Source organism: Dryobates pubescens, chromosome 15 (genome assembly GCF_014839835.1).
Source record: "Dryobates pubescens isolate bDryPub1 chromosome 15, bDryPub1.pri, whole genome shotgun sequence".
Taxonomy (NCBI): Eukaryota; Metazoa; Chordata; class Aves; order Piciformes; family Picidae; genus Dryobates; species Dryobates pubescens.
The window spans coordinates 5,441,929-5,466,459 of record NC_071626.1 but is presented as its reverse complement, the minus strand read 5'-3'; the positions used below and the strand labels follow the sequence as shown (position 1 = coordinate 5,466,459).

Sequence of the window (24,531 nt, the reverse complement as noted above, 5' to 3'; positions counted from 1 at the left end):
AGGATGTCATCCAGACTGCTGTGGTACTAGAGGGGACAGTTGATGTCCAGATTGTCACACAATATACAAATGAGGGCAGTCACTCCTTACTTCTGCTATCAGGCAGTCAGGAATTCAGTAGTGTGGCTTCACAGGCTCATAAGATTATGAGAATACAGTGCAGGTACATTCAAGAAGAATGTATTTCACCTATTTTGTGTACAACTTGCTTTGCATGCTCTTGTCCCAGAAAGATGGATTTCCATAATTAAGTCTAAATCATGGTTGTCCTGAGCAAGATATGTTGTTTGTTTTTTCCTGGTATGGAACTGAAAATGCAAAACCAAGTTTTGGTTGATCAGTGCATGAATGAAGGAAGAATTGATGGATGACTAAAGAGCAGAATAACAAGTGAGCACCTAGGCATTAAAACCAGCCTGTTTCCTGTTATATAGAGGTGGTAAGTAAAGGGAAACTAGGTGGGAGTTTGGATTTACTCAAAGTGACATAGAGGACACCAGCACAAAAGGAAACTGGATAGGCAAAATTATCCAGGCCTGGTGAGAAAAGGGCCTGCTGATCAGCAAGGCAAACAGCTGAGTAATTCTGACATTGACTGTCCAGATCTAATGCACATTTATTCATATAAACATCTACCTGTGGGGAAAAACAGCCAACCAACCAATAAACCAACCCAAAATTAAAAGAAACCAAAAGAAAGACAAACACACAAAACACCAAACAATCAAAAAACCCAGAAAAATAACCACAAAAAAACCCAAACACACACAAAAAATCCTAACCAAAGCCTAAAAGGAGGAAAATGTGTAATCTGTGCTTGTTTTACTAATTCTGGAGAAGGAAATAGGCCTTGACATGCTTGAAAACATACAAAGATTTTAAGGGTTTCCTCTGTCAGTCACAGCACTGAGTGGGGACACTAATACTTGTTTGCATTTGACACTAATGAAAAGAAAAGCTTCTTACCCTTTAAAACCATTTGTTTTGGTTTCCCCCCCCTGTCTTTCATCTTACAATGTGCATTTATTCTTCTAACATTCTGGTTTGTATTATCTATGGGGAGGGTTTTTTGGTCACCTTCTACTCTCTAGGGTAGCAGTGTCACCTGGTTATCATCAATGCACTGCTGAAAAAACAGAGGAAAACAAATCCATTTTCAGGGTCAGGCAGTGACAGTCTTATATAAAATATCAGAGCTGACAGGTACTGGCAAATAATTACCTCAGCCTTATACATTTAGGTTCCATCACTCAAACCTTCCCTCCTGGAGAGATTGTGACCAAGGCAGAAGCAAATGTCAGTATCAATGAGACAAAGGGTTGTCAGAGTTTATGAAGACCTGCCTGAATGCTTCCTTCTGAAAGGATCTCCTCTCCCTTTCTGGATAATTTTGTGTATTCAGCCATGATGAGGACAGGCAAACACTCCATATTGGAATTTTGCTAATCTCATATGCCCAGTAAGCCCCAGCTAGGATAAGGGAAAATGGAAAGGATAGTCAGCAAAATGGGGTATGGGTTTAGGAGTCATGATGACCGATTTTTGGAATTATCAAGTCATACTACAATAAAAGATGTCATTGGCAATGAGTAATGAAAGGAAAACATACTGCATGAAAGAGTATCTATTCACTGTGAATGACATCAGGCCTTTGAAAACACACAGGTATACATTCATGGAGCTAACTTAATGTTTTTTGTTGTACATTTCATATGCATGAGTACTTTTAATCCAGTTAGTAGCCCTTTGGGGACTCCTCAATGATGCTACAGCATGAGAATCAGGCATAGCCAGCTCTGTGAAAAACAAGTATACTTCTTTCAGGTGTCAGGTGAAGGCACAGCCATGATTTTCCAGATGCTTTACAGCATAAGCCAAATAGTAGTGTAAGGCAGCAGAGGTGACCTGTTAGCTCTTCCACTTAGCAGCTGGGTCTCAGTAGTACAGTTGAGTCCTTGCAATGTGACATTGGGAGTGCAGACACGGCCTGAATGACCTTCACAAAGCTCATCGGGGCCGCAGCACCACTGGGTCCTTTCGCAGAGCCGCGATCGCCCCCCAAAAGAGGGAAGACCTGTGCAAGGCCGTCCCGCCCGGAAGGAAATCAGCCGGAAAATGGCGTTACAGAGGCAACGGAGCTGAAGGACAGCAAGCGAGGAGGAGGCGGAAACAAGAGAGGGACCCAGCGAAACTGAGTGGGACCTAGGGGAGGTGCCCGAGAGAAGCGGAGGGCCAAGGCCCCGCCTCTCCGGGCCCACGGAAAGGAACAGCGGCACAGGCCCCACCCCCGCCAGCCGTCCCCTCCCCTGCTCCCAAACAGGTCGGACCCACACGCATAAAATCCGCGCCGCGGTGGGAGATTCATCGCTTCGACAGTGCAAGCTGCAGTATGTCTGGCAGAGGCAAAGGCGGGAAAGGGCTCGGCAAAGGAGGCGCTAAGCGCCATCGCAAGGTGCTGCGTGATAACATCCAGGGCATCACCAAGCCAGCTATCCGCCGCCTGGCTCGCCGCGGAGGTGTCAAGCGTATTTCTGGCCTCATCTATGAAGAGACTCGCGGAGTGCTGAAGGTCTTCCTGGAGAACGTGATCCGTGATGCTGTGACCTACACTGAGCACGCCAAGAGAAAGACCGTGACGGCCATGGACGTGGTCTATGCACTCAAGCGTCAGGGACGTACCCTGTACGGCTTTGGCGGTTAAAGCTGTGTGTTCCTGGACCGTTCTGAAAACCCAAAGGCTCTTTTAAGAGCCACCCACATTTTCTTTCGAAAGAGCTGCGTCATGATGTCGGGTTCGTTTTCTTTTGTCCCCACTATGCTTTATTATTTGCACACGTGTGTTCCTTAGTCTTGGGGATCTTTCCCCAGTTTTTTGGCTGCTTTGTGGATACGCTTGTGTTTCGGCTTTTGTTTCATTAAGTCTACTGCTGCTCGCAGGTCTTCTGCGCCTGCTTTACCGACAGGTCCTCTCAGCCAACCTTGCTGTGTCAGGAATTCCTGGCAATTGCAACACTCAGGCCTTCAGTGGCTTGCATCAGGAAAAAAAAAAACACGGGGGGGGGGGGGGGGGGGGGGGGGGCGGGCAAGGGAGCATTTCCCCCGAGACAACAAAATAGGAAAAAAAGACAATACCTGTCTCTGTCTGCTTAATCGCTCCACTGCACAGCTTCGGATGCTTCCTTTCACCTGCCTCCTTATGCCTCAAGCTGAGGAATTGCACAGGCTAAGCTAAGTTCATTCAGGTGGCGGGGTGTACTTTCCTGGGCAGGGTACAAAGGCCTAACTCGGCCGACGCTCCGGCTGTGAACGGGTTAAGCTCCCTCTTTCAAAAAGACCGTACGGGACACTGGATCTGAGAGACTTATGCTCTCTAGCCCCTCTCTCGGGCACTGCAACCCTTCTACCAATCTTGTTTCCCTTCCAACCTGTGGGAACAACCGCACAAGACTGCGGCAGGGGCGGAGGTGCAGGGCCCAGACTTTTCGTCCGGATTTGAAACAGCCGGCACAACTGAGACTTCAGTAACTGTAGAACAGAAACCTCTTACTGCCCGGCTTTCATGGCCTTAACAAATGCACCCCCACAGCACCCACTTGGAAAGCAACTCGAGCTCTTTCACGAAAAAGTGGGTGGCTCTGAAAAGAGCCTTTGGGTTTCGTTGCTGCGCTCGGCAAGGTTAACCGGGCCCACTTTACTTGCTCTTTGCCTTGTGACTCTCGGTCTTCTTGGGCAGCAGCACGGCCTGGATGTTGGGCAGCACCCCACCCTGAGCGATCGTCACCTTGCCCAGCAGCTTGTTCAGCTCCTCGTCGTTGCGGATGGCCAGCTGCAGGTGGCGGGGAATGATGCGCGTCTTCTTGTTGTCGCGAGCAGCGTTGCCTGCCAGCTCCAGGATTTCAGCAGTCAGGTACTCCAGCACGGCCGCCAGGTACACCGGGGCTCCAGCACCCACTCGCTCTGCATAGTTACCCTTGCGCAGCAGTCGGTGGACGCGGCCCACGGGGAACTGGAGGCCGGCCCGTGAGGAGCGCGACTTGGCCTTGGCCCGAGCCTTCCCGCCTTGCTTCCCGCGCCCAGACATGCTTCAGCTTTTAACCGAACTACAAAAGCAGCTCCACCACCACTAAAGAAAAGCAGATGGATTCCCTAAGCTCGCGAGCCTGCCTTTTATAGCTCTTCCCCTTGCGCGCTCTCCGGCTTCTGATTGGCTCTGGCTCGTATCGGGGAGAGTGCACCCAATGGTCACGCGAATCCCGTTTTGTCCAATGGAGACGGGAGTAGCTCCGACGGCCTTCGACGCGGCCAATCAGAAGGCCGGAAAGGCGGGATTCAGCAGTCAGCCCCTCTCGGACGCCACAGCTACAGCCACAGCAGAAAGGGGAGATTACTGGAAGCGGAGAAAGGCGGCGGCACACTTCCCCCCGTTCTTCCTCCTCCGGTTCTTTTCTCAGCTGAAAGATTCCGCCCCTCTCCCATCACCGGGTCCAAATCTTCCGACCCTCTTTGCACTGGAGGACGAGCAGAGCTTACTTTCTTCTCTCCCGCTCTCCCCTTCCTCCCCCCTGTCCCAACCGAAATGCACAGAGGGAAAAAGTGTTCACATAAGGTCTCTGCTCTTACTGAAGTGTTAAACATTTTTCCTGTACTCAGTCTGTCTGAAATGAAGTTGTATGGTTTTAAGGATCTTTCTGTTCTCCCTAGTATGAGACAGGACAAACTGAAATGCCCCGAAAGTGTGCCAGAGGAGATTTAGATTGGATATGAGTAAACATTTATTTAGTGAAAGGCTGGACTGGGATTGGAATAGGTAGTCTAGGGCAGTGTTTAAGTCACCATGCCTGGGACACTTTAAGAAACATGCAGACATAGCATTTCGGGATGTTGATTAATGCACATGTTGCTTTTAGGTTGATGGCTGGATTTGATGATCTTAAGGGTCTTTTCGTTCTGAAACACTTGTATGCTTTAACATAGGATTCACAGCTGCTAAAAAGGGTTTTTCTCCCTCTTTTGATTATGGCTTCTAATATAGCAATTTTAATTTTTCTATCTGCTGTTATTTAAATTGCCATGATTTTGATTCAGTTTTGTTTCCATATAGTGCATACCTGTTTTGCAACATTTAAATGTATCTAAACAAAAAGGTAGTTCCAGAGAAATGTCATCCTTGCTAAGTTTCAGACTAAATATCTGCTAAAAAAAAAAACAACCTACAGTGAAATGAAACATCTTACTATTTTTCAGTATGTTTTTGTAACAAACAGGAATTTTTAAAGGAGTCATTCAATGCTGAAAACAAAGCCGAGGATCTATGATATGTGAATGGTATACAGAAATGTGGAAAAAAAAAAGGGGGGGGGGGAAAGAAATACAGTGATAAAGGGATGAATTTTTTAGTAGGCACAGCATGATCGAAGAACAAAGAGAAGGCTGGAGGCATTACCAGAGAGTGGCGGGATTTTTAAACTTTGAATCCACCAATGAGATTTAGCATTTAGTCAACTGCCTATCAGAGACGAGACCAGCGCTATATATACTGCTCGGGCGCTGGTGGCGCTTCAGTGTGTTTGTTAGACTCACAGCTGTTTGTTTGAGCGCTATGGCGCGTACAAAGCAGACCGCGCGAAAGTCCACCGGCGGGAAAGCTCCCCGCAAACAGCTGGCCACCAAGGCGGCCCGCAAGAGCGCCCCGGCTACGGGCGGCGTCAAGAAGCCCCATCGCTACCGCCCCGGCACCGTGGCTCTCCGCGAGATCCGGCGCTACCAGAAGTCGACCGAGCTGCTGATCCGCAAGCTGCCCTTCCAGCGCCTGGTGCGGGAGATCGCGCAGGACTTCAAGACCGACCTGCGCTTCCAGAGCTCGGCCGTGATGGCGCTGCAGGAGGCGAGCGAGGCCTACCTGGTGGGGCTGTTTGAGGACACCAACCTGTGTGCCATCCACGCTAAGCGTGTCACCATCATGCCCAAGGACATCCAGCTGGCCCGCCGCATTCGTGGTGAACGTGCATAAGATGGCTTAAAAAGCAGCAATGTCATAAAATCCCAACAAAAAGGCTCTTTTAAGAGCCACTCCATACACAATAAAAGGAGCTGTAGCACTAATTTTTACCACTAATACCTCAAAGCTCACGTAACACTGATTTTCTTAAAACAGTTACATTGCTAAACCATGCAAAACTCATAATAGGTGATTAAATCCATCAGACAGTGCCTTCTGTGTGCTGTGTATGCCTAAGCCTCATTTGATTTGGACCAAGGGGCTGGAGGACTGGACAGAAGAGCAAGCTGTCATGTTTCATCAAGGCGAGGAATTTTGATATGTTTAATGTTTGTAGTTGATATTTCCTGTGAGGCAAGCCTGAGAGGTTTTGTTTACATATATTGAAGCATTGGGAAAAAAAAAAAAGAAATCCCAAACATGAAACAAAATTCTAGCAGTGAAGAGAGGTTTGATATAAAGACTATTTAAGAGTGATTCGAGAAATCATAAATTTAAGGAAATTGCATTTTAAAAGTCTCATAATAAAAAGACAAAGGATGATAATAGGAAAAAAAAAAAAAAAAGTTGTTAAGGATTTTTAAGACTGAAGCAGGAAAAGCAGAAACGTTGCATTTGGTTGGTTAGGACATGGGAGGAGAGGGGGGAAAGCGGAGAGAAAGAGTGGGACAGAAGAGTAAGCTATGGTGTTTCTCCAGGTTAAAGAATCCTGTAAAGTGTTGGAGGGTCGGAAGATTTGGAGGCTACCCGGCGATGGGAGAGAGGAGGAATATTTCAGATGAGAAAAGACCCGGGGAGAAAGAACGGGGGCAGAATGTGTGCGACCGCCTTTCTCCTCTCCCAGTAATCTTCCCTTTTTTACTGCTGGCTGTGGCTGTAGCTGTGGCGGCAGCAAACATTACGTACGAGCGGAGCTGACTGCTGAATCCCGCCTTTCCGGCCTTCTGATTGGCCGCGTCGGAGGGCTGTCGGAGCTGGTCCCGTCTCCATTGGACAAAACGGGATTCGCGTGACCATTGGGTGCACTCTCCCCGATACGAGCCAGAGCCAATCAGAAGCCGGAGAGCGCGCAAGGGGAAGAGCTATAAAAGGCAGGCCCGAGAACTTACAGAATTCGTCTGCTTGTTATCGGTGGCTGTGTTTGTAAGTCAGTTAGAAGTCGGAAGATGTCTGGGCGCGGGAAGCAAGGCGGGAAGGCTCGGGCCAAGGCCAAGTCGCGCTCCTCACGGGCCGGCCTCCAGTTCCCCGTGGGCCGTGTCCACCGACTGCTGCGCAAGGGTAACTATGCAGAGCGAGTGGGTGCTGGAGCCCCGGTGTACCTGGCGGCCGTGCTGGAGTACCTGACTGCTGAAATCCTGGAGCTGGCAGGCAACGCTGCTCGCGACAACAAGAAGACGCGCATCATCCCCCGCCACCTGCAGCTGGCCATCCGCAACGACGAGGAGCTCAACAAGCTGCTGGGCAAGGTGACGATCGCTCAGGGTGGGGTGCTGCCCAACATCCAGGCTGTGCTGCTGCCCAAGAAGACCGAGAGTCACAAGGCAAAGAGCAAGTAAAGTGGGCCCGGTTAACCTTGCCGAGCGCAGCAACGAAACCCAAAGGCTCTTTTCAGAGCCACCCACTTTTTCGTGAAAGAGCTCGAGTTGCTTTCAAGTGGGTGCTGTGGGGGTGCATTTGTTAAGGCCATGAAAGCTGGGCAGTGAGAGGTTTCTGTTCTACAGTTACTGAAGTCTCAGTTGTGCCGGCTGTTTCAAATCTGGACGATAAGTCTGGGCCCTGCACCTCCGCCCCTGCCGCAGTCTTGTGCGGTTGTTCCCACAGGTTGGGAGAGGAGCAGGTTGCTGGGAGGGTTGCGGTGCCCGGGAGAGGGCCCGGAGAGCGTAAGTCTCAGAGCCGCTGTCCCGCGCAGTCTTTTTGAAGGGGGTGGGGGGGAGGGTGGCGCTTAACTCGTTCACAGCCGGAGCGTCGGCCGAGTTAGGCGGCTGCCTTTCTACTCCCTACCCTGCCCAGGAAAGTACGCCCCACCACCTGAATGAACCTAGCTTAACCTGTGCAGTTCCTCAGCTTGAGGCATAAGCAGGTAGGTGAAAGGAAGCATCCGAGGCTGTGCAGTGGAGCGCTTACGCAGGAGGTAGGTATTGCTTTCTTTTCCTATTTTGTTGTCTCGGGGAAAATGTTTCCTTGCCCCCTCAACCCCCCCACCCCCCTTTTTTTTTTCCTGATGTAAAGCAAGCCACTGAAACCCCGAGTGTTGAAATTTCCAGGAATTCCTGGCACAGCAAGGTTGGCTGAGAGGAGCTGCCGGTAAAGGAGGTGCAGAAGACCTGCGAAGGGAAGAAATGCAGCAGCAGAGCACTTAATGAAACTAAAGCCGAAACACAAGCGTATCCACAAAGCAGCCAGAAAACTGGGGGAAGACCCTGGTAACAAGGAAGAGAACACCAGTATGCAAATAAAAAATCATGGGGCCAGCAAACTAGTACCATGACACAGCTCTTTCAAAGGAAAACGTGGGTGGCTCTTAAAAGAGCCTTTGGGTTTTCAGAACGGTCCAGGAACACACAGCTTTAACCGCCAAAGCCGTACAGGGTACGTCCCTGGCGCTTGAGTGCATAGACCACGTCCATGGCTGTCACCGTCTTTCTCTTGGCGTGCTCGGTGTAGGTCACAGCATCACGGATCACATTCTCCAGAAAGACTTTCAGCACTCCGCGAGTCTCTTCATAGATGAGGCCAGAAATACGCTTGACACCGCCGCGGCGAGCCAGGCGGCGGATGGCTGGCTTGGTGATACCCTGGATGTTATCACGCAGCACTTTGCGATGGCGCTTAGCGCCTCCTTTGCCGAGCCCTTTCCCGCCTTTGCCTCTGCCAGACATACTGCAGCTTGCACTGTCGAAGCGATGAATCTCCCACCGCGGCGCGGATTTTATGCGTGTGGGTCCGACCTGTTTGGGAGCAGGGGAGGGGACGGCTGGCGGGGGTGGGGCCTGTGCCGCTGTTCCTTTCCGTGGGCCCGGAGAGGCGGGGCCTTGGCCCTCCGCTTCTCTCGGGCACCTCCCCTAGGTCCCACTCAGTTTCGCTGGGTCCCTCTCTTGTTTCCGCCTCCTCCTCGCTTGCTGTCCTTCAGCTCCGTTGCCTCTGAAGCGCCTTTCTCCGGCATCTTCTCCTCCGGCCGCTACCTGAGCACTGACCACCTGTGAAGGCAGTACACGTCCCCTCAGCTGCTGTTTTCGGCAGTGGGCACCTTGTTGTGAGGTGCCGAAAAGCGTCCAGAGGCACCCTCCGTGGCTCCGCCGGTCTTATCCTCTCCTGCCATCTTCTGGACATTTTTATTTCCTTAGAACCTTTCCCCATTGATTTTTCGACATGTCATAAGTGTCTTGCAGTGCCTGTTTAACTTTCTGCTGTTGGTCTTCATTTTCGTGCTTACCATGACTATTTTAATTGTTCCTGCCCTGTTGTATGTACAGCACAATATTTCCTTGCACTCCTAATTTCGAGTTCTTTTGAAGCTGTTCTCCATATGCAGTCAAGACATGACAGTGTCTTATAAACTCCCTGAAGATGATAGATTTGCAGTGAATATGAATGTTCCAGGCAGTACGTTGAGTTTCTTTTCCTTTCCCTCACATATATTTTAGATAAGTGTTTGCCTCGAAAATAATGAAGCATTATTAGTGATTTATAAGGAAATAGTCAAGTATAGCAAATACAGTGTTATGTATCTATGAAGATTCTAAAAGCACTAAGCACTTCTTACAGTTTTTCTTCCTTATGTTCCTTGTGTTTTAAAGTTTTCTTCATTTAAATGTTTGTTACCATTTTCTTAACTTCTTTCTTTCGTAAATCAGCAGAACAGAGAGTATAGTGTGTGGACTGGGTTTGTTGGTTTTGTTGTTGTTGCTTTTCAGGAAATCAGTACCAAAATATTTTATATTCAAGCAAATTTCTGATCTATATGTTTCAAAACTGACTCTTCTCATTTCATTGAAGTGTGAAAAAGGAGCATGTCAGCTCTAAACTGAATTTCAAATTGTCCACAACTGCAGCCAACATTACAAATCACCTTCAAATGTGTGCCCTGGCCTTTGTTCATGTAAATGCTCCTAAACACTTTCAAATGCATAGCACCTTTTGTGCTTTGTGCTCATATTTGGCACTTCACTGAATTACATTTCTGTTCAATTATGGTTCCTCTGATTATCTTCCTCTCCTCTCTCTGCTTCAATATATGTTGAAGAAAAAAAGTCACCTGGTAAACTTCTTATGTCCAAAGATTAAAGTCTTCACAAAATAAAGCATCATGGGTTTGTCTGCTATGACACAGAGTCCTGAATTTTGAGGGTTTATTCAAAAGTTCTAAAAATATGTGGATGGAATCTCTCTTGAGAGCATTGCTGAATTACAGTTGCAGTTTGCAGACATCAGATTCTGCATAAAGGTCTCTTCTGTATTATGTAAGTGCTCAGAAGATTCTCCAATTCTCTCCACATTCCTATTAAAGGATGAAAGCAGCTCAAGAATTCAAGTGGGAATGGAGCTCTATTTTAGCAGAAGAAACAACTGACATTTTATGTAACCTTAGTAGAAAAAGTGGTCTGAAGTAGCCATCAGAGCGTGGGCCTGTTGCGCAGCAACAGGAATTAGGGTAACATGTATCAATGAAGCTGGGGAACTCCCTGTACTATTCTTGCCCTGTGGAGGTAAACAAAATGAGTTCAAAGTGCATCGGGAGGTTTGCAAACATCCTTGGCTTCCCTCACTGCTATTACTACAATTTGTGGCATCCCTGGAGTTTTTAAATGGCAAGAACTGCCAGCTGCTTGTGGGCAAGGCTGTGTTTGCGTCCTTACTCTACAATTCTGGGAGGACCTTTGATACAACTTTTAGAAAAACACTGTAGGTCACCTCATTCTTCAATGAGCTTTGGGAATCTGGGCCCTGGATAAAGATTCCTTTTAGCCCATATAATAATTAGCTCTAAGCTGTGAAGTAAGTGCAAGTTGTTTAATCTCATCCTTGTAGTACTGAGCTGGGTCCAGCTGCAGCCTTTAGCTCTAATGCTTTGTCAGAAATTAATTTTGCCCCACATGATGAATGTGTGCCTCATTAAAGGGAGAATTCATACACTGTTTGACCCAGAAAAGAAACCTTTCTGAAAAGAGGTAAATTCTTATTTTATTTCTAAAAGAAGCAAAGTAGTGAATCACCAGATGCTATCAGCAAAGCATTAGCACAGAGAAATCAGTTTTACATAATATTCTGATTACTGAACAGACCCTCAGAAGACTGAATTTTCAGCTACAACTCCCTATTTGGTTCAAGCTGCATTACATCCCAGATTCTATTTACCAGTAAGTTTTAACAAAGTATGATTAAAAGACTTTTATCCCTTTTAAGTCCAAAGCCTAAACCCTGAATTTAACAAACAAAAGCTGCTTCTTTAAGGTTATATTGATAGTGCAATGACAAGAATATCATGGGAGCAGGACACATTTTTCTTCCACTGAAATAGATAGGCAGACCTAAAGTACCATCAGCTTTCACACACGGTATTAAAGGAGAAACCTCTCGGCAAAACAGGTTATCTAAAACACTGTGGTCCCTAAAGGGACACAGAACAGAATGATGTGATTTCAGAGGAAATCGGCTCGGCCGAGGGAGCCAGTTCTGCATCTGCATCTAGGACCTCAGTGTAAGCTGTGTTACTTCCTCGGCTTTAACATCAATTTATCTGAAGACAAACAGATAAAACAGTCTGGGTTTTGCTCAGCTCTAGAGAGAACCTTCAAAAGCGCAAGATTCCATGCTGGCTGTGCCCACTTAGGCTATGGTATGATTTTATTTTAACAGATAAACTGAAAGTTTCTCTCTCTCTCGGTCTCTGTGGCTCCAAGATGGGGAGTTTCTGGGCTCGCTTTTCCCTCATTTCTGCTCCTTCCAACGGGAAGCTCCGTTGCCAGGTAGGACATACGACCCTCTCCCCAGCCGGGACGAAACTTGGTTCTTTGGCAGTGAATTTCGGGAGAAAAAAGCCCTTTTTGGGCCTGGAAAAAACACAACTGGCACTGTGGCGGACGGAGAGGCGGGGCGGCCAGCACCAATCAGCGTGCGCGGTGCCGCTATAAAAGGGGCTACGGCGGCGCTGCCGCTATTGTTCGTTCTGACTCGTAGAAAGGACATGGCTGAGACAGCTCCAGTTGCTGCGCCGGACGTTGCCGCGGCGGCTCCGGCCCCGGCCAAGGCTACCGCTACTAAGAAGCCGAAGAAGGCAGCGGGCAGCTCTAAAGCGCGCAAGCCTGCGGGCCCTAGCGTCACCGAGCTGATCACTAAGGCTGTATCCGCTTCCAAGGAGCGTAAGGGGCTTTCTCTTGCTGCGCTCAAAAAAGCGCTGGCTGCCGGCGGCTATGATGTCGAAAAGAGCAATAGCCGCATCAAGCTGGGGCTGAAGAGCCTTGTTAGCAAAGGCACCCTGGTGCAGACCAAGGGCACCGGTGCTTCCGGCTCTTTTCGCCTCAGCAAAAAGCCGGGAGAGGTGAAGGAAAAGGCTCCTAAAAAGCGGGCAGCTTCTGCCAAGGCTAAGAAGTCAGCGCCGAAAAAAACTTCTACTGCTGCCAAGAAGCCTAAGAAGGCGGTGACAGCGAAGAAGAGCCCTAAAAAAGCCAAGAAGCCGGTGGCTGCTGCAGCAAAGAAACAGGCCAAGAGCCCCAAGAAGGTAACTAAGGCGGCCAAGCCTAAGAAAGTGGTGACAGCAGCCAAGAGTCCTGCCAAGGCAAAGGCGGTGAAGCCCAAAGCAGTCAAGCCCAAAGCGACTAAACCTAAAACTGCCAAAGCGAAGAAGGCAGCGCCCAAGAAGAAGTGAAGGGTGCTGACAAAAGCTCATCTGCATTGCAGATAAACCCAACGGCTCTTTTAAGAGCCACCCACGTTTTCCTAAAAAGAGCTGAAACACTTTGGGTGTTTTTTTTGTTTGTTTTGTTTTGGTTTTTTTTTTTTTTTACTCTGGTGTTTGTTTTCGCCTAATTGTAATTTCTCTGTCGGTTTTGCACCAGTTTAAGGTCGACCCGACAACAGTGTTCTTGCCATTTACAGGCACAAGGCAGCTCATTTCACCACATCCCTGGACACTGCTGCGGGTCTGGGTGGAAAGCTTCCTTCTAGACCCGTGGAAGCTGGGCGGCGCTTACAAGCACTAGGCTTCTTGGAGGGGCGGGGGAGGTACCCTTCTCCCCGTAACTTCTTTCTAATAAGCAGAGGCGGCATACGGAGCCGCGCTTGTCAGCGCTCCTGCCCACCCTCCGGAGCTTTACCGCTTTCGAAAAGCCCGCCCTATGTGGAGATTGGCCGTGACTCGGGTTTTTCTGGTGTACAGCGGTTTTAGGGTTAAAAAGCGGCCATTTGGTTTTTTTACTTGATGGAAGAGGCTTCTGAATTGCCTAGGTACGTGCTCGCAGCCTCTCCGTCCTATGGGCTTTTTTATCCCCGGCTGCATTCTCTCTTCCTCGCCTGTGCTGCACCCAAGCGACGCCCTTCACCCCCCTCAGCTCTGTCTGGGTTCCAGCAGCAAGAACGAATCAAGGGGAGTTTGTCGGGAGAAGTTGGGGAGAGGCTTTTTCCTCTCTTTAGTCACCCACCTGGTACCATCACTTCCCCTGCGTGCAGGAGAATGGAGGGTTCACAAAATTACCTGCCAATGTCTCAGCGAGTGTGGCTGAGGTACTGCCCAGTACAGGGACAAAAGTAACATCAAACAACAAAATCCTGTTTAAAAACAAACACTGGGTGACATAGGTACCTGCTGGAGATTACTTTTCTCATCTGCAAAAGGGAAGTACAGTGACAGAGCAAGAGTGGCCTGAGCAAAATGATCTTGAAGGACAAGTGTAATTCCATGTTATTTTCAAAAGCGTATTGCAAATGGCCTACAATCAGTACCCCTAATTAATCACTTCTCACCCTCCTTCCCCTCAGCCTGTGCACCACTGTGAGAGTGGATGTGCATAACTCCAGGCTGATTCTCCCCCAGAAGTAGCTTATTTTAAATTACCGCATCACTGTCACAGCATTTGATCACCATGCATCTCTCAGGGCCCTCATGTCATCTTAAGAGGTTATTCTTTGGCTACTTAAGCAGCTGATTCTGATTATAAAACAAGTTGGTACCATAAGAAAAAAAGTTAAAATCGACGGATACTATTCTGTTGTCATTGCTAAACTTTCTAACAGTTACAGCCCCCACACTTTACCCCATGCCCCAGGTTTTAATTTGGTCTGGTGTAGAGTTGGGGGTTTTGGGGGTTGTTGTGGGGCTCTTTTGTTTCTTTTGGGGGTTTTTTGTTTGTTTATTTGGGGGGGGAGGGGGGAAGGATACATATATAGCAACCCTGACTGTCTCTGCCTTGTCGGTGACATTTAGAATGATTTGGGTGGACAGCTGAGTAACATAGTCATATGTTTACCATGTACTTAGTTTGACTCATTATGATACTGAGGGGTGTCAACTTTATTATTGGTTTTGAAGTTTATGCAGCAAAGGTCTTTCCTTGGGCACTATAGCCCTCAAAATCTGTTTTGCTGCCGCAGGGTTTTGTTTCAGCCTTGCCTCAAGTAATTTTACTCAAATTTACTCGAGGACCATCTTATCTTCGTAAGACACTCTCCTTCAGCTGTTTGGCAGGCCAGTTTTGTGGATCTTCATTTCCAGATATAACATAAACAACTCTTGCGTGTATCTCAACCTTTCTCTTGATGTGGACTAAACTAGCCTGCATTCCTGTCACGTGGCAGGTTAGGCAATTATCCCACCCCAGATTTAGTGAGTTTGCACACTCCTGAGTCAAAAGACAAAAGATGTGCATCAGACATATTTCCTCCACTCCAGTGTCAAAAAAAACCCAAAACAGGCTAAGTATGCCATGTGGTAACTCTCCCAAAAAGTCTAGGTGTCTGATCAGGGACAGCAAGTACAATTGAAACCCAATTTGTTTTTTTTTTCTTTTTCTTTTTTTTCTTCCTCAGAAAGGGAAAATAAAAAGAAACATGCACAAAACTTTGTCTTGCCCTGCTTGGGTTTCCTCTGGGCCTGTGCATGAAAAGCACAGCAGAGTAAATTAATTTTATCTGCCAGCAAGGGACCGCAGGAATAGTGAATTTTCTGTGACACAACGATACAGATGTCAACCCGTGTTTCTCGCCTATGGCACAGAGATCAAGTATTGATTAATCTTACAACATAACATTGTGGAAGGATGCATTATACAAAACGACCTGGCTGATAAGAGGAAAAAAGAAACTAAGCAAAGCCAAACAAAACAGCAGTGTCCATGAGAGGGCAGCAAAAGCTCAACCCTGGAAAATTTTTCCACCCTGATCTTTTCCAGGTGGAAACTCACCGACTGAACGCTTTTTGTTAAACACTGTTTCTGGTTTTCAATAGCAAAATCACAAAAGATTTTCATCCCCCGAACAATGAAAATCCGGAGTTCAATATCTTCCCCTAAAGGACAATAACACCTTTATTTTTGTATGCAATTTAAAAATTTCTCTAAAAAATAGCTGCATTGTTGTTTATGCCACCACAAGCATATAATGTTAAAATATTAGTCCAAACCCACCAATTTACCTTAAAAAAAACCCCATCAATCTTGAGCCCATAAGGGTTAAACTCTGAGTTAGTTTTACCTTTACGGTTAAACTGCCCTCCAGAAATCCCTGAGAAAGGGCAAAAAATGGAGAAAGAATCCGGAGGAGGGGAGTAGAATTTCTCAGCAATAGGATTGGACAGATTTTGCTGCAATATGGCCCATTAAAATAATATGAGGAGCCGCTGTTTGAAACACAGTAGCCACAAGCCAAATCAGTGTAACCAGAATTGCAGTAAATTTACATGTATTCGTAATTTGAAATGATAATTAAATTTAAACCCAAACACACACAGAACAAAACAAACAAACAAAAAGCCACAAAGAAAGAACCTTGACTGTACAAAAAAATGTACGCTGCTGCTACGAGATGGGAACCGCGCACTAAACCCAATTTCTGTGCACACAGGGGCCCACGCTAGGGAACGCGAGGAGAAGCAGCGAGAGCGAGCACCAAGCCCCGCCCCTTCTTGCTGCAGTCCCCAACGAGGTCGGATCCTCCTACATAAAGACTGAGCCGCAGTCGACAACTCCACACAATTCACAGCGGACAGCGTGAGCAGTGGTAGCATCATGTCTGGCAGAGGCAAAGGCGGGAAAGGGCTCGGCAAAGGAGGTGCCAAGCGCCACCGCAAAGTGCTGCGCGACAACATCCAGGGCATCACCAAGCCCGCCATCCGTCGCCTGGCTCGGCGCGGCGGTGTCAAGCGTATTTCTGGCCTCATCTACGAAGAGACCCGTGGAGTGCTGAAGGTCTTCCTGGAGAACGTGATCCGCGATGCTGTCACTTACACTGAGCACGCCAAAAGGAAGACTGTGACAGCTATGGACGTGGTCTATGCACTCAAGCGGCAGGGACGTACCCTGTACGGCTTCGGCGGTTAAAGCTTTTTGCTCCCACACCATCTCGAGAATCCAAAGGCTCTTTTAAGAGCCACATACATTTTCCGTAGAAGAGCTGTTGGCACTGTTTTATTGTTTAAAAGCATGACTGAAAAAGGGGTCGTATAATTTCTAAAGGTAATTCAAACTGGCAGTTACAGAGTTCCTGCTGTAGAAGGTTTTATGATTCAATGAGTGAACCCATCTGTTTTGCTGTTCCTGTTAAAGGTGAAAATTTTTTTCCTATGTAAAATGTTTTTTTTTCCCCTTTGTGTGCTCTTTCAATTCCCTTTGTTAATACCCCAATAAAAATTTGAAGTGCATGAGCAATGATTTCTGTATTTCTTAAAATCTATGCTGATTTAAGCACTGACATGAGGTATTATTCAGTACCTTGAGCGTTACCAGCTTTCATTAACTGATTTGAGATAATCTACAAGGAAAAAAGACAAAGTACTATTTAGGGAGAATAAAAAAAAATGCTCCAAGACAAGTGTTTTCTGATTATTATATTTCTTAATTTTTATATTGTTCTTAATTGCAATGTGCATTCAGTCCCTTGGTTCCTTGTCAATAAATTTTATTCCTTTTTCAAAACTATTTTTGCTACAGTACCCTTTTGAGAGCGTGGGGCTGGGTCCATGAATGAAAATCATGTCCCTGGTAACACGTTTCATGAAAATGCTTCAAAAGGAGCCTTGTGTGAAGGCTTTTCTAATTCTTCCCCACAGAGAGCATGCCCATCTGGTGTATCCTTCTAAGGTATCAGTGTTCTGTCTCCGTCATAAAAGGAATGAAAAAAACCCTGCAGAAGCAATTTATTATTACTATATGAAATGGAGTTGTCTTTGATGACTCACAAATGTTGATCAATAAACCTTGGTGGTCACTTTCTGTTTTCCTCACAACCTAAATGTGTAGAGAAGGAAAAAAAAAAATTACTCCTTTTTTACCTCCTAATTTCAGAAATTAATTTATTGGATAAGTACTCAAAGTCACAGTTTTCCTTGCTATGCTTAATGCTGAATTTCTTAGAGATAAGAATACAAATTGATAAAAATAGAAGATATTTATATATTTCTAATAGCTACAAAGCTGCATTTCTTTGTATTTCTTGGATATCTATTTGTGCTGAGTGAGCAGACTATCTTTCCTCTGCAGCTCTGAGGATAATAAGCCTGTCACAGTAAGAGGGAGTTTTGCATGCCCTCAATTTTTTTTCCCTTCTTTTGTATTCAATCCATACACGTAAAAAATATAATTTAAAAAAAACAAAACAAAACAAACAAACCCCAAACCCCAACTCTTTTATGAGCAACTACTGAATTTCAGCTTCCACGTGAATTGTAAGCTGTTCAGGAGGCTGGCGGAGATGGAAAGCAAGAACAAAGGACTTAAGAGCTCTGTCTGAAATGACGGAACATCCCCCCCCCCCCCATACCTTCTCCCTCCAGTCCAGGGAGCCATGAGTCCTGGCGGGATAGCGGTAGGAGAGAGCGCCGAGACAGACAGAGGCAATTTCGACATCTTCAGGCCCAGGCTAGGATTTCCACGATAACCAATCAGATTTCACTTCGTGATGCCCAATCAGAGACGAGATGGCTCTATAAATAAAGACGCCGCTGAGCTCCTTGCAATCAGTTCTGCATCTTTTGAGGAGCTCTTTGCAGATTCTCTGCGATGGCGCGTACAAAGCAAACCGCGCGAAAGTCTACCGGCGGGAAAGCTCCCCGCAAACAGCTGGCCACCAAGGCGGCTCGCAAGAGCGCCCCGGCCACGGGCGGCGTCAAGAAGCCCCATCGCTACCGCCCCGGCACCGTGGCTCTCCGCGAGATCCGGCGCTACCAGAAGTCGACCGAGCTGCTGATCCGCAAGCTGCCCTTCCAGCGCCTGGTGCGGGAGATCGCGCAGGACTTCAAGACCGACCTGCGCTTCCAGAGCTCGGCCGTGATGGCGCTGCAGGAGGCGAGCGAGGCCTACCTGGTGGGGCTGTTTGAGGACACCAACCTGTGTGCCATCCATGCTAAGCGTGTCACCATCATGCCCAAGGACATCCAGCTGGCCCGCCGCATCCGCGGTGAGCGTGCCTGAAGCTCCTACCCTGACAGTAAACCCAAAGGCTCTTTTAAGAGCCACTCACATACGCAATAAGAAGGGCTGAAGCACTCTTTAACTGGTAAATTGTGGTAATCAATTGTCTGGGACTTCTATAGGCTGCTGTATTTGATTTTGGGGCCCCATAAAAAGTTACATTATTAGGGTACCTGTGCATAGGCACTAAGCTGTTGTAAACTCCAGTCTCCAGCTTTCCTCTTGCAGTACAATTGGGTGTTTTGCTAACAAGGGTTAGTGAAGGTACTTCATGAGCATGGATATGGAAGGAGAGAATTTTATCTGGGAGGGTAAGGTGGGTGAGCAGAGAATGTCAGACAGAATGGTTTAGCCTCCCTTTAAATGTGTTGGACTCAAAAGAGCTTTGAACAATCAGGTGCAGGTGGTTGACAACTATCCAGGTTAGGCCTGTGCTCAGGAACTGCACAAGATCTGAAAATTCTTGCATCTCATTGGAATCATGTTGCTGTTGAATCTGGCTAAGGCAGACTGTTTTAAAGAGAGCTGCCACCTTAGTCCAACAATTGCTCACACCATAAATATTTCAAACTGATTTAAAAGTGGTGGACAGCCAAGGCTGAAGAGATCCACACAAGGCTTTTCTTACAGCACAGAAATATTGTTATGACAGCCAAGAAACTATACATTTGCCCAAACATGTTGCCACTCACAATACAAAACTTAGAGGTGGCTTTGGAAGAGAGCGGAGGGAATTATTATTTAGTGTTCATAAAAGAGTTGGAAACTCATGTATTTTTCATACAATGTATTGTACATATGTTCAATACTACATTTTTTGTAGTCAGAAGACAGGCTGGCTTAATATTTATACAGATTTCTAGGATTCTTCAGAAGACCCTGGCAGGGCACAGGTATACATATATGGCATTCAACCCTCCTTAGGATTCACCTTTGCTGGAATTCTTACTATGGGGCATACACACAAAAGTAACCTGCCTAAAAAAATGCCAAGCCTTTGAACTAGAAAGTTAACAATTAGGCCCGAGATTCATTAAAATATTTTTGCCATAATGACTAAATGGAAACCTTTATTTACCTTAATTTATTTTGACATTTGTAATTTGGGCCTTTTTATACAGTAGCTTAGGTATTTCCAAGTCGCTCTCTGGCACAGTCTGATAAAAAGAAGCAGTTTCAGACAATGCATAGGAAACATAGGTATAATTTCACTGGAATTCCAGTATCTAGTTGAAAAGATACCTGGAAAAGAGGCCAGAAAAATAAACTCAACAGCACTGCAAGAGAAAACTAAACAGGAGAAATACTGCTAGTTACAGTGTGAAAAAACAGTGATACATCGAAAGGACTTGTTTTTTCAAGTATATAAAAAAGTATCTCAGCTCTCTTGTGCAAAGTGGTGGCTCTGAAAAGAGCCTTTAGGATGGAAGGGTAAAGGACAATGGAGAAAACAGCCTTAGGCACGCTCACCGCGGATGCGGCGGGCCAGCTGGATGTCCTTGGGCATGATGGTGACACGCTTAGCGTGGATGGCACACAGGTTGGTATCCTCGAACAGCCCCACCAGGTAGGCCTCGCTCGCCTCCTGCAGCGCCATCACGGCCGAGCTCTGGAAGCGCAGGTCGGTCTTGAAGTCCTGCGCGATCTCCCGCACCAGGCGCTGGAAGGGCAGCTTGCGGATCAGCAGCTCGGTCGACTTCTGGTAGCGCCGGATCTCGCGGAGAGCCACGGTGCCGGGGCGGTAGCGATGGGGCTTCTTGACGCCGCCCGTGGCCGGGGCGCTCTTGCGAGCCGCCTTGGTGGCCAGCTGTTTGCGGGGAGCTTTCCCGCCGGTGGACTTCCGCGCGGTCTGCTTCGTACGTGCCATAGTTTCGAGGAGATCAGAACTGCTGCAAGCTCTGCTGCTGCAACGGTGGTGCTGCTGCGCTGTGTGGCGTCCTTTATAGCGTGTTCCCTTCTCTGATTCGCTGGCAGCATTACGGCGCTGTTATTGGATGCTTTCGAATCCGAAAAAGCCCGCCTCGAAACCGCGCCTTTCTACTCCCCTCCCAACGGCTCTCACCCCCCCACACACACCTTTTCCCCCCTCTTACTCATCTACCGTTTTCAGACATATTTCTATATTTTTTCACTTCTGAAATTCAAAACTTTTAGCGAAGATAGACCAAAAGGACCATAGGCAGTTTCAAATTAATGCTGGCTTGCAGGTGTAGAAAATTCGTGTTGGTTTTGCTCTCATTTATGGAGACTCCAGCATTGAAAAATAGTATTAGTATAGATTTTCCACAAACCTCCTAATAGAACAGTATTTTAGACCTTCGAATCGGGACTTTTTTAGTTTTATTTTAGTTGCCTTTTTTCCTTTCTGTGTGTGTGCTTTTTTGTGTTTTTATTTTTACTGTTCCTATGGTAAATTCTTTCACATTGAGATGAGGCAATTAAATGTGAAAATGTCCTAATTTAAAGGACAGTGTTTTCAACGGCTTTGAATTTCTTTCAGCATGTGAATAATTCACAGGCTGTTGCTTGATGAAATACAAACTTCATACTCGTGTGAGCTTCCCATTTTAATCACTGCATCTATCTGCCATGTTTTCCTATCCAGGAGGTTTGTACTTAGAACCTGATCAGGGAAGAGCATTCAGGCAAAGGGAAGACCCAATGGATGCCAAGAACACCTCTGCCTCCAGCAGCCTCAGTTGAAATAAGCAGCTTCCTAAAATGTAATAAAATGGACGCAGAATAACGTGGACCTCACTAAAATTAGAAACACTTTCAGAGGACAAAGTTCTGATCATCCAACTTGTAATGCTTTACACGGGGGAGGAATGACCTGTGATACTTCTTACCAAACACATGCATTGCTACGGACACTTGTTACATTCCTCGACAACTTCTGTATAAATGTATCTATTTCTGTTACTGTGAAAAAACAGACCACAGGGAGAGGTAACACCAGGGTTATGGCTAGCAGCCTGAGCCAGGACAGCTTCGTGTTTTCTCTATTTCACCAGAACGACCCAATCCGTAAAAACTAAGCTAGCAGTAACTATCAAGTGCTTAATTGTACATAGCACTATCTCTATTGTAACTTACTAGAAATATGTAACTAACTGAAAATTAATAGTTGTTTTTAGCAGCTCTGAAGCGATACAGCTCTTTTCTGGTTTATGTGGGTGGCCCTTAGAAGAGCCTTTGGGTTTTAGAGATGGTGTGGGAGCAAAAAGTTTTAACCGCCGAAGCCATACAGGGTACGTCCCTGCCGCTTGAGTGCATAGACCACGTCCATGGCCGTCACCGTCTTTCTCTTGGCGTGCTCGGTGTAGGTCACAGCATCACGGATCACGTTCTCCAGGAAGACCTTCAGCACTCCGCGAGTCTCTTCGTAGATGAGGCCAGAAATACGCTTGACACCGCCGCGCCGAGCCAGGCGACGGATGGCGGGCTTGGTGATGCCCTGGATGTTGTCGCGCAGCACTTTGCGGTGACGCTTAGCGCCTCCTTTGCCGAGCCCTTTCCCGCCTTTGCCTCTGCCAGACATGATGCTACCACTGCTCACACTGTGCGCTGTGAATTGTGTGGGGTTGTCGACTGCGGCTCAGTCTTTATGTAGGAGGATCCGACCTCGTTGGGGACTGCAGCAAGAAGGGGCGGGGTTCCCGCCATTTTTTTCTCATCAGTGATAGCTCAGCATAGACCATCGCTTCCTGCTGCCTGTTAAGCAGCGCAGTAAAAACTGCATGGTGAACCAAATATTATATTCTCAATCACAATAAAATTCCCAAAAACATACATTCATGACAACTGGAATGCCCCCCCCCCCCCCCCCCCCCCCCGCCCCTTCCTGAATTCGTATAAATCAATTTGCTTTTCACATGCTGGTGTATTTTGCTTTCTTGTAGCAACTACAGTTTGTTCCAATTACTTTAAAATATCACTGTTTTCATACTGTGTTCAGTAACCATTTTGGTTCAGTTAGATTCAAAGTTTCTCAAGATTTCCTTCTGAAGTTTTAATGTTTTGAAGTCTCTTGCTGGCTTTAGGGAATTGTCCACAATATCTGTGCTCTCAGGTTTTCTAATATATTGGGTTGGCATTTTATGTCCTGCCTCTCATTTCATAAGTGGAAATTTTGATACGCTCTTCTAATTTCCACATAAACAATTTTGACTTCATAAGGTCATATTCACCAGAAGGTGGATAAAATATATATATATATATATATAAAATATATATATATATATATAAACCCTTTATATTAGATTGTGAGTTTTATTAATTTTTCCTCCTTTTTTTTTTTTAATGTCTCTTAGTATAATTACAGATTAAAACTTCTTCTACCTTAATAAGTAAGAAAATCCTCTCTCTTTTTTACTTGGCTTTTCAATTGTTACCCATGGTTTTGTGGGTCTAAACCAATAGTGAAAGCAGATGCGATTCTGAATTAGTATTTCTGAAAGCTAAGGAAGATGTTTCTGCTGCTCAAGGAAAACTGGCAAATAATGTCCCCTAATGTTGAAATGCTATAGCTATCAGCTTCTTAATGTGATGATCACATCTATGTATTTGATAGATCGGACAAGATATTTTGGAGGATTTTGGTCACGAATTTATTTTCATTACTGGTAATTTGACACCTTATTTTATGTCTCGCCTTCCCACTTCCCTGCCAGCTGAGACAGAGGTGGAGCACCCCAGTTTCATCTTTTTTTTTTTTTTTTTTTACCAAGAATCTCTCTAGTCAGAGATCTAAGCTGCTGGGCTGCAGCCCTGGTTTGGACTGTTTCCAGTATTCTGGCTGCCAAGTCCAGAAAATACACAGAGACTGATAAATCAAGAAAATTCTTCTGTCACAGCCCAGCAACCTGGGTTGGCCGTTGAGGATGCAGTTTGCCACTCACAGAGTGACCTCTTACAAATCAGAGGAGGATCCATGCAAAGCTAAAATATTCCAGATATCATCTCTCTTTCCCTGCCCCATGCCAACTGCAGACAAGGGCAATTGCATGTTGTCTGAGTCAATACTGTGTTATTCTGCAAACCACCAGGAGCTGGATGCCATTTCCTCATGGAAAACAACATCACAGGATTAGTCTCCAACAGGGGCTTGCAGGAAGGGACACTACACACGCACTTCCGAAGGAATTTTGTACTTGGCAGACACCAACATCCAGGCACTCACATTTCCCTACTGCAGCTCACACCTCCTCCTCCTCAGGTCAGATGTTTCAGGATTCCTTTCAAAGGCCTCAGTGCTACAACTGCAAACATGTTCTGAGGTGTTTATTTCACACAATGTATCAATGGTCAGAACTCTTGTTCATGGTCAGCCTAGCATCAGTCTGGAGTAGTGAGTTGTGACTTGTGTCTGCCTTGGGAGTAGAAGGTTTGCATGGGTCTTACCCCCACAACACTAGCACAAGCTGCAGACTTGCAGACTCATTGAATAACTGGTATTAGCTAAATAGGTATGTGGAAAAAGGGTTGGAGGATTTATTAGACCAGGTGTGGCATGCTGGGAAGACAGTTCATGTGAAACTGTCTTAAAATATGGCAGAGAAGGGACAGAGTCAATGACCTACCTCTGCGGCCACAGGTGCCCTGTTGCCCATGTTATTTTCCTCCCTGAGCTCTGAACTTCTCCCAGAAAGACACCAAAAATCCTCTCCAGCAAGTTCTTCAGATAGTTTCCCAGGACCAGGATGGCCCAATTAATAGCACACTCTGCAAATCTGCTCCTGCATTCTGACCTTTGACTGCTTCTCTTAGACCCTTACTCTGCTTTCTAAATCAACATTTGAAGCAGCACAGGTCTCCTGATACTCTAATCACTGATTAGCTAGATTTAAGCTAAAAAGACGTATCATGGAGGCATTGTAAGCATGATGTTTCTTGCACAGCTAAGACTGATTAGTT

The 24,531-nt window shown here is 46.4% G+C and overlaps 7 protein-coding genes across 7 annotated transcripts; 4 read left to right on the top strand and 3 right to left on the bottom strand.

The window, feature by feature from the left end:
* Window positions 1-2,380: 2,380 nt before the first annotated feature.
* LOC128897871 (histone H4) lies at window positions 2,381-2,701 on the top strand. Its single transcript, XM_054167991.1, has one exon. The coding sequence runs from the start codon at window positions 2,390-2,392 to the stop codon at window positions 2,699-2,701; it is 312 nt and encodes a 103-aa protein (XP_054023966.1). The 5' UTR covers window positions 2,381-2,389.
* A 990-nt stretch (window positions 2,702-3,691) lies between these two features.
* On the bottom strand, window positions 3,692-4,096 carry LOC104298449 (histone H2A type 2-C). Its single transcript, XM_009898515.2, has one exon. The coding sequence runs from the start codon at window positions 4,079-4,081 to the stop codon at window positions 3,692-3,694; it is 390 nt and encodes a 129-aa protein (XP_009896817.1). The 5' UTR covers window positions 4,082-4,096.
* Window positions 4,097-7,161: 3,065 nt separating this feature from the next.
* Window positions 7,162-7,554, top strand: LOC104298451 (histone H2A type 2-C). The gene has a single exon (XM_009898517.2). The coding sequence runs from the start codon at window positions 7,165-7,167 to the stop codon at window positions 7,552-7,554; it is 390 nt and encodes a 129-aa protein (XP_009896819.1). The 5' UTR covers window positions 7,162-7,164.
* A 1,011-nt stretch (window positions 7,555-8,565) lies between these two features.
* On the bottom strand, window positions 8,566-9,317 carry LOC128897870 (histone H4-like). The gene is made up of 2 exons (XM_054167988.1): window positions 9,296-9,317; window positions 8,566-8,864 (listed from the first exon to the last, which is right to left on the bottom strand). Exons 1-2 carry the CDS (start codon window positions 9,315-9,317, stop codon window positions 8,566-8,568), a joined length of 321 nt encoding a protein of 106 aa, XP_054023963.1.
* Window positions 9,318-12,182: 2,865 nt separating this feature from the next.
* Window positions 12,183-12,863, top strand: LOC128897865 (histone H1.03-like). The gene has a single exon (XM_054167980.1). It carries the CDS (start codon window positions 12,183-12,185, stop codon window positions 12,861-12,863), a length of 681 nt encoding a protein of 226 aa, XP_054023955.1.
* A 3,352-nt stretch (window positions 12,864-16,215) lies between these two features.
* On the top strand, window positions 16,216-16,620 carry LOC104298448 (histone H4). The gene has a single exon (XM_009898514.2). The coding sequence runs from the start codon at window positions 16,216-16,218 to the stop codon at window positions 16,525-16,527; it is 312 nt and encodes a 103-aa protein (XP_009896816.2). The 3' UTR covers window positions 16,528-16,620.
* A 3,451-nt stretch (window positions 16,621-20,071) lies between these two features.
* On the bottom strand, window positions 20,072-22,156 carry LOC104298476 (histone H3). Its single transcript, XM_009898544.2, has 2 exons — window positions 21,871-22,156; window positions 20,072-20,553 (listed from the first exon to the last, which is right to left on the bottom strand). The coding sequence occupies exons 1-2, from the start codon at window positions 22,154-22,156 to the stop codon at window positions 20,072-20,074; spliced, it is 768 nt and encodes a 255-aa protein (XP_009896846.2).
* Window positions 22,157-24,531: the final 2,375 nt, after the last annotated feature.

What these genes read in the sequence shown, in the direction of transcription:
- LOC128897871 (XM_054167991.1), top strand. Translation starts at nt 2,390, where the DNA reads ATGTCTGGCAGAGGCAAAGGCGGGAAAGGGCTCGGCAAAGGAGGCGCT.
- LOC104298449 (XM_009898515.2), bottom strand. Translation starts at nt 4,081, where the DNA reads ATGTCTGGGCGCGGGAAGCAAGGCGGGAAGGCTCGGGCCAAGGCCAAG.
- LOC104298451 (XM_009898517.2), top strand. Translation starts at nt 7,165, where the DNA reads ATGTCTGGGCGCGGGAAGCAAGGCGGGAAGGCTCGGGCCAAGGCCAAG.
- LOC128897870 (XM_054167988.1), bottom strand. Translation starts at nt 9,317, where the DNA reads ATGGCAGGAGAGGATAAGACCG. An exon ending in GGCAGGAGAGGATAAGACCG is followed by an intron (nt 8,865 to 9,295) that starts GCGGAGCCACGG and finishes TGTCTGGCAGAG; the next exon opens with GCAAAGGCGGGAAAGGGCTC.
- LOC128897865 (XM_054167980.1), top strand. Translation starts at nt 12,183, where the DNA reads ATGGCTGAGACAGCTCCAGTTGCTGCGCCGGACGTTGCCGCGGCGGCT.
- LOC104298448 (XM_009898514.2), top strand. Translation starts at nt 16,216, where the DNA reads ATGTCTGGCAGAGGCAAAGGCGGGAAAGGGCTCGGCAAAGGAGGTGCC.
- LOC104298476 (XM_009898544.2), bottom strand. Translation starts at nt 22,156, where the DNA reads ATGTCTGGCAGAGGCAAAGGCGGGAAAGGGCTCGGCAAAGGAGGCGCT. An exon ending in TGCACTCAAGCGGCAGGGAC is followed by an intron (nt 20,554 to 21,870) that starts GTACCCTGTATG and finishes CACGCTATAAAG; the next exon opens with GACGCCACACAGCGCAGCAG.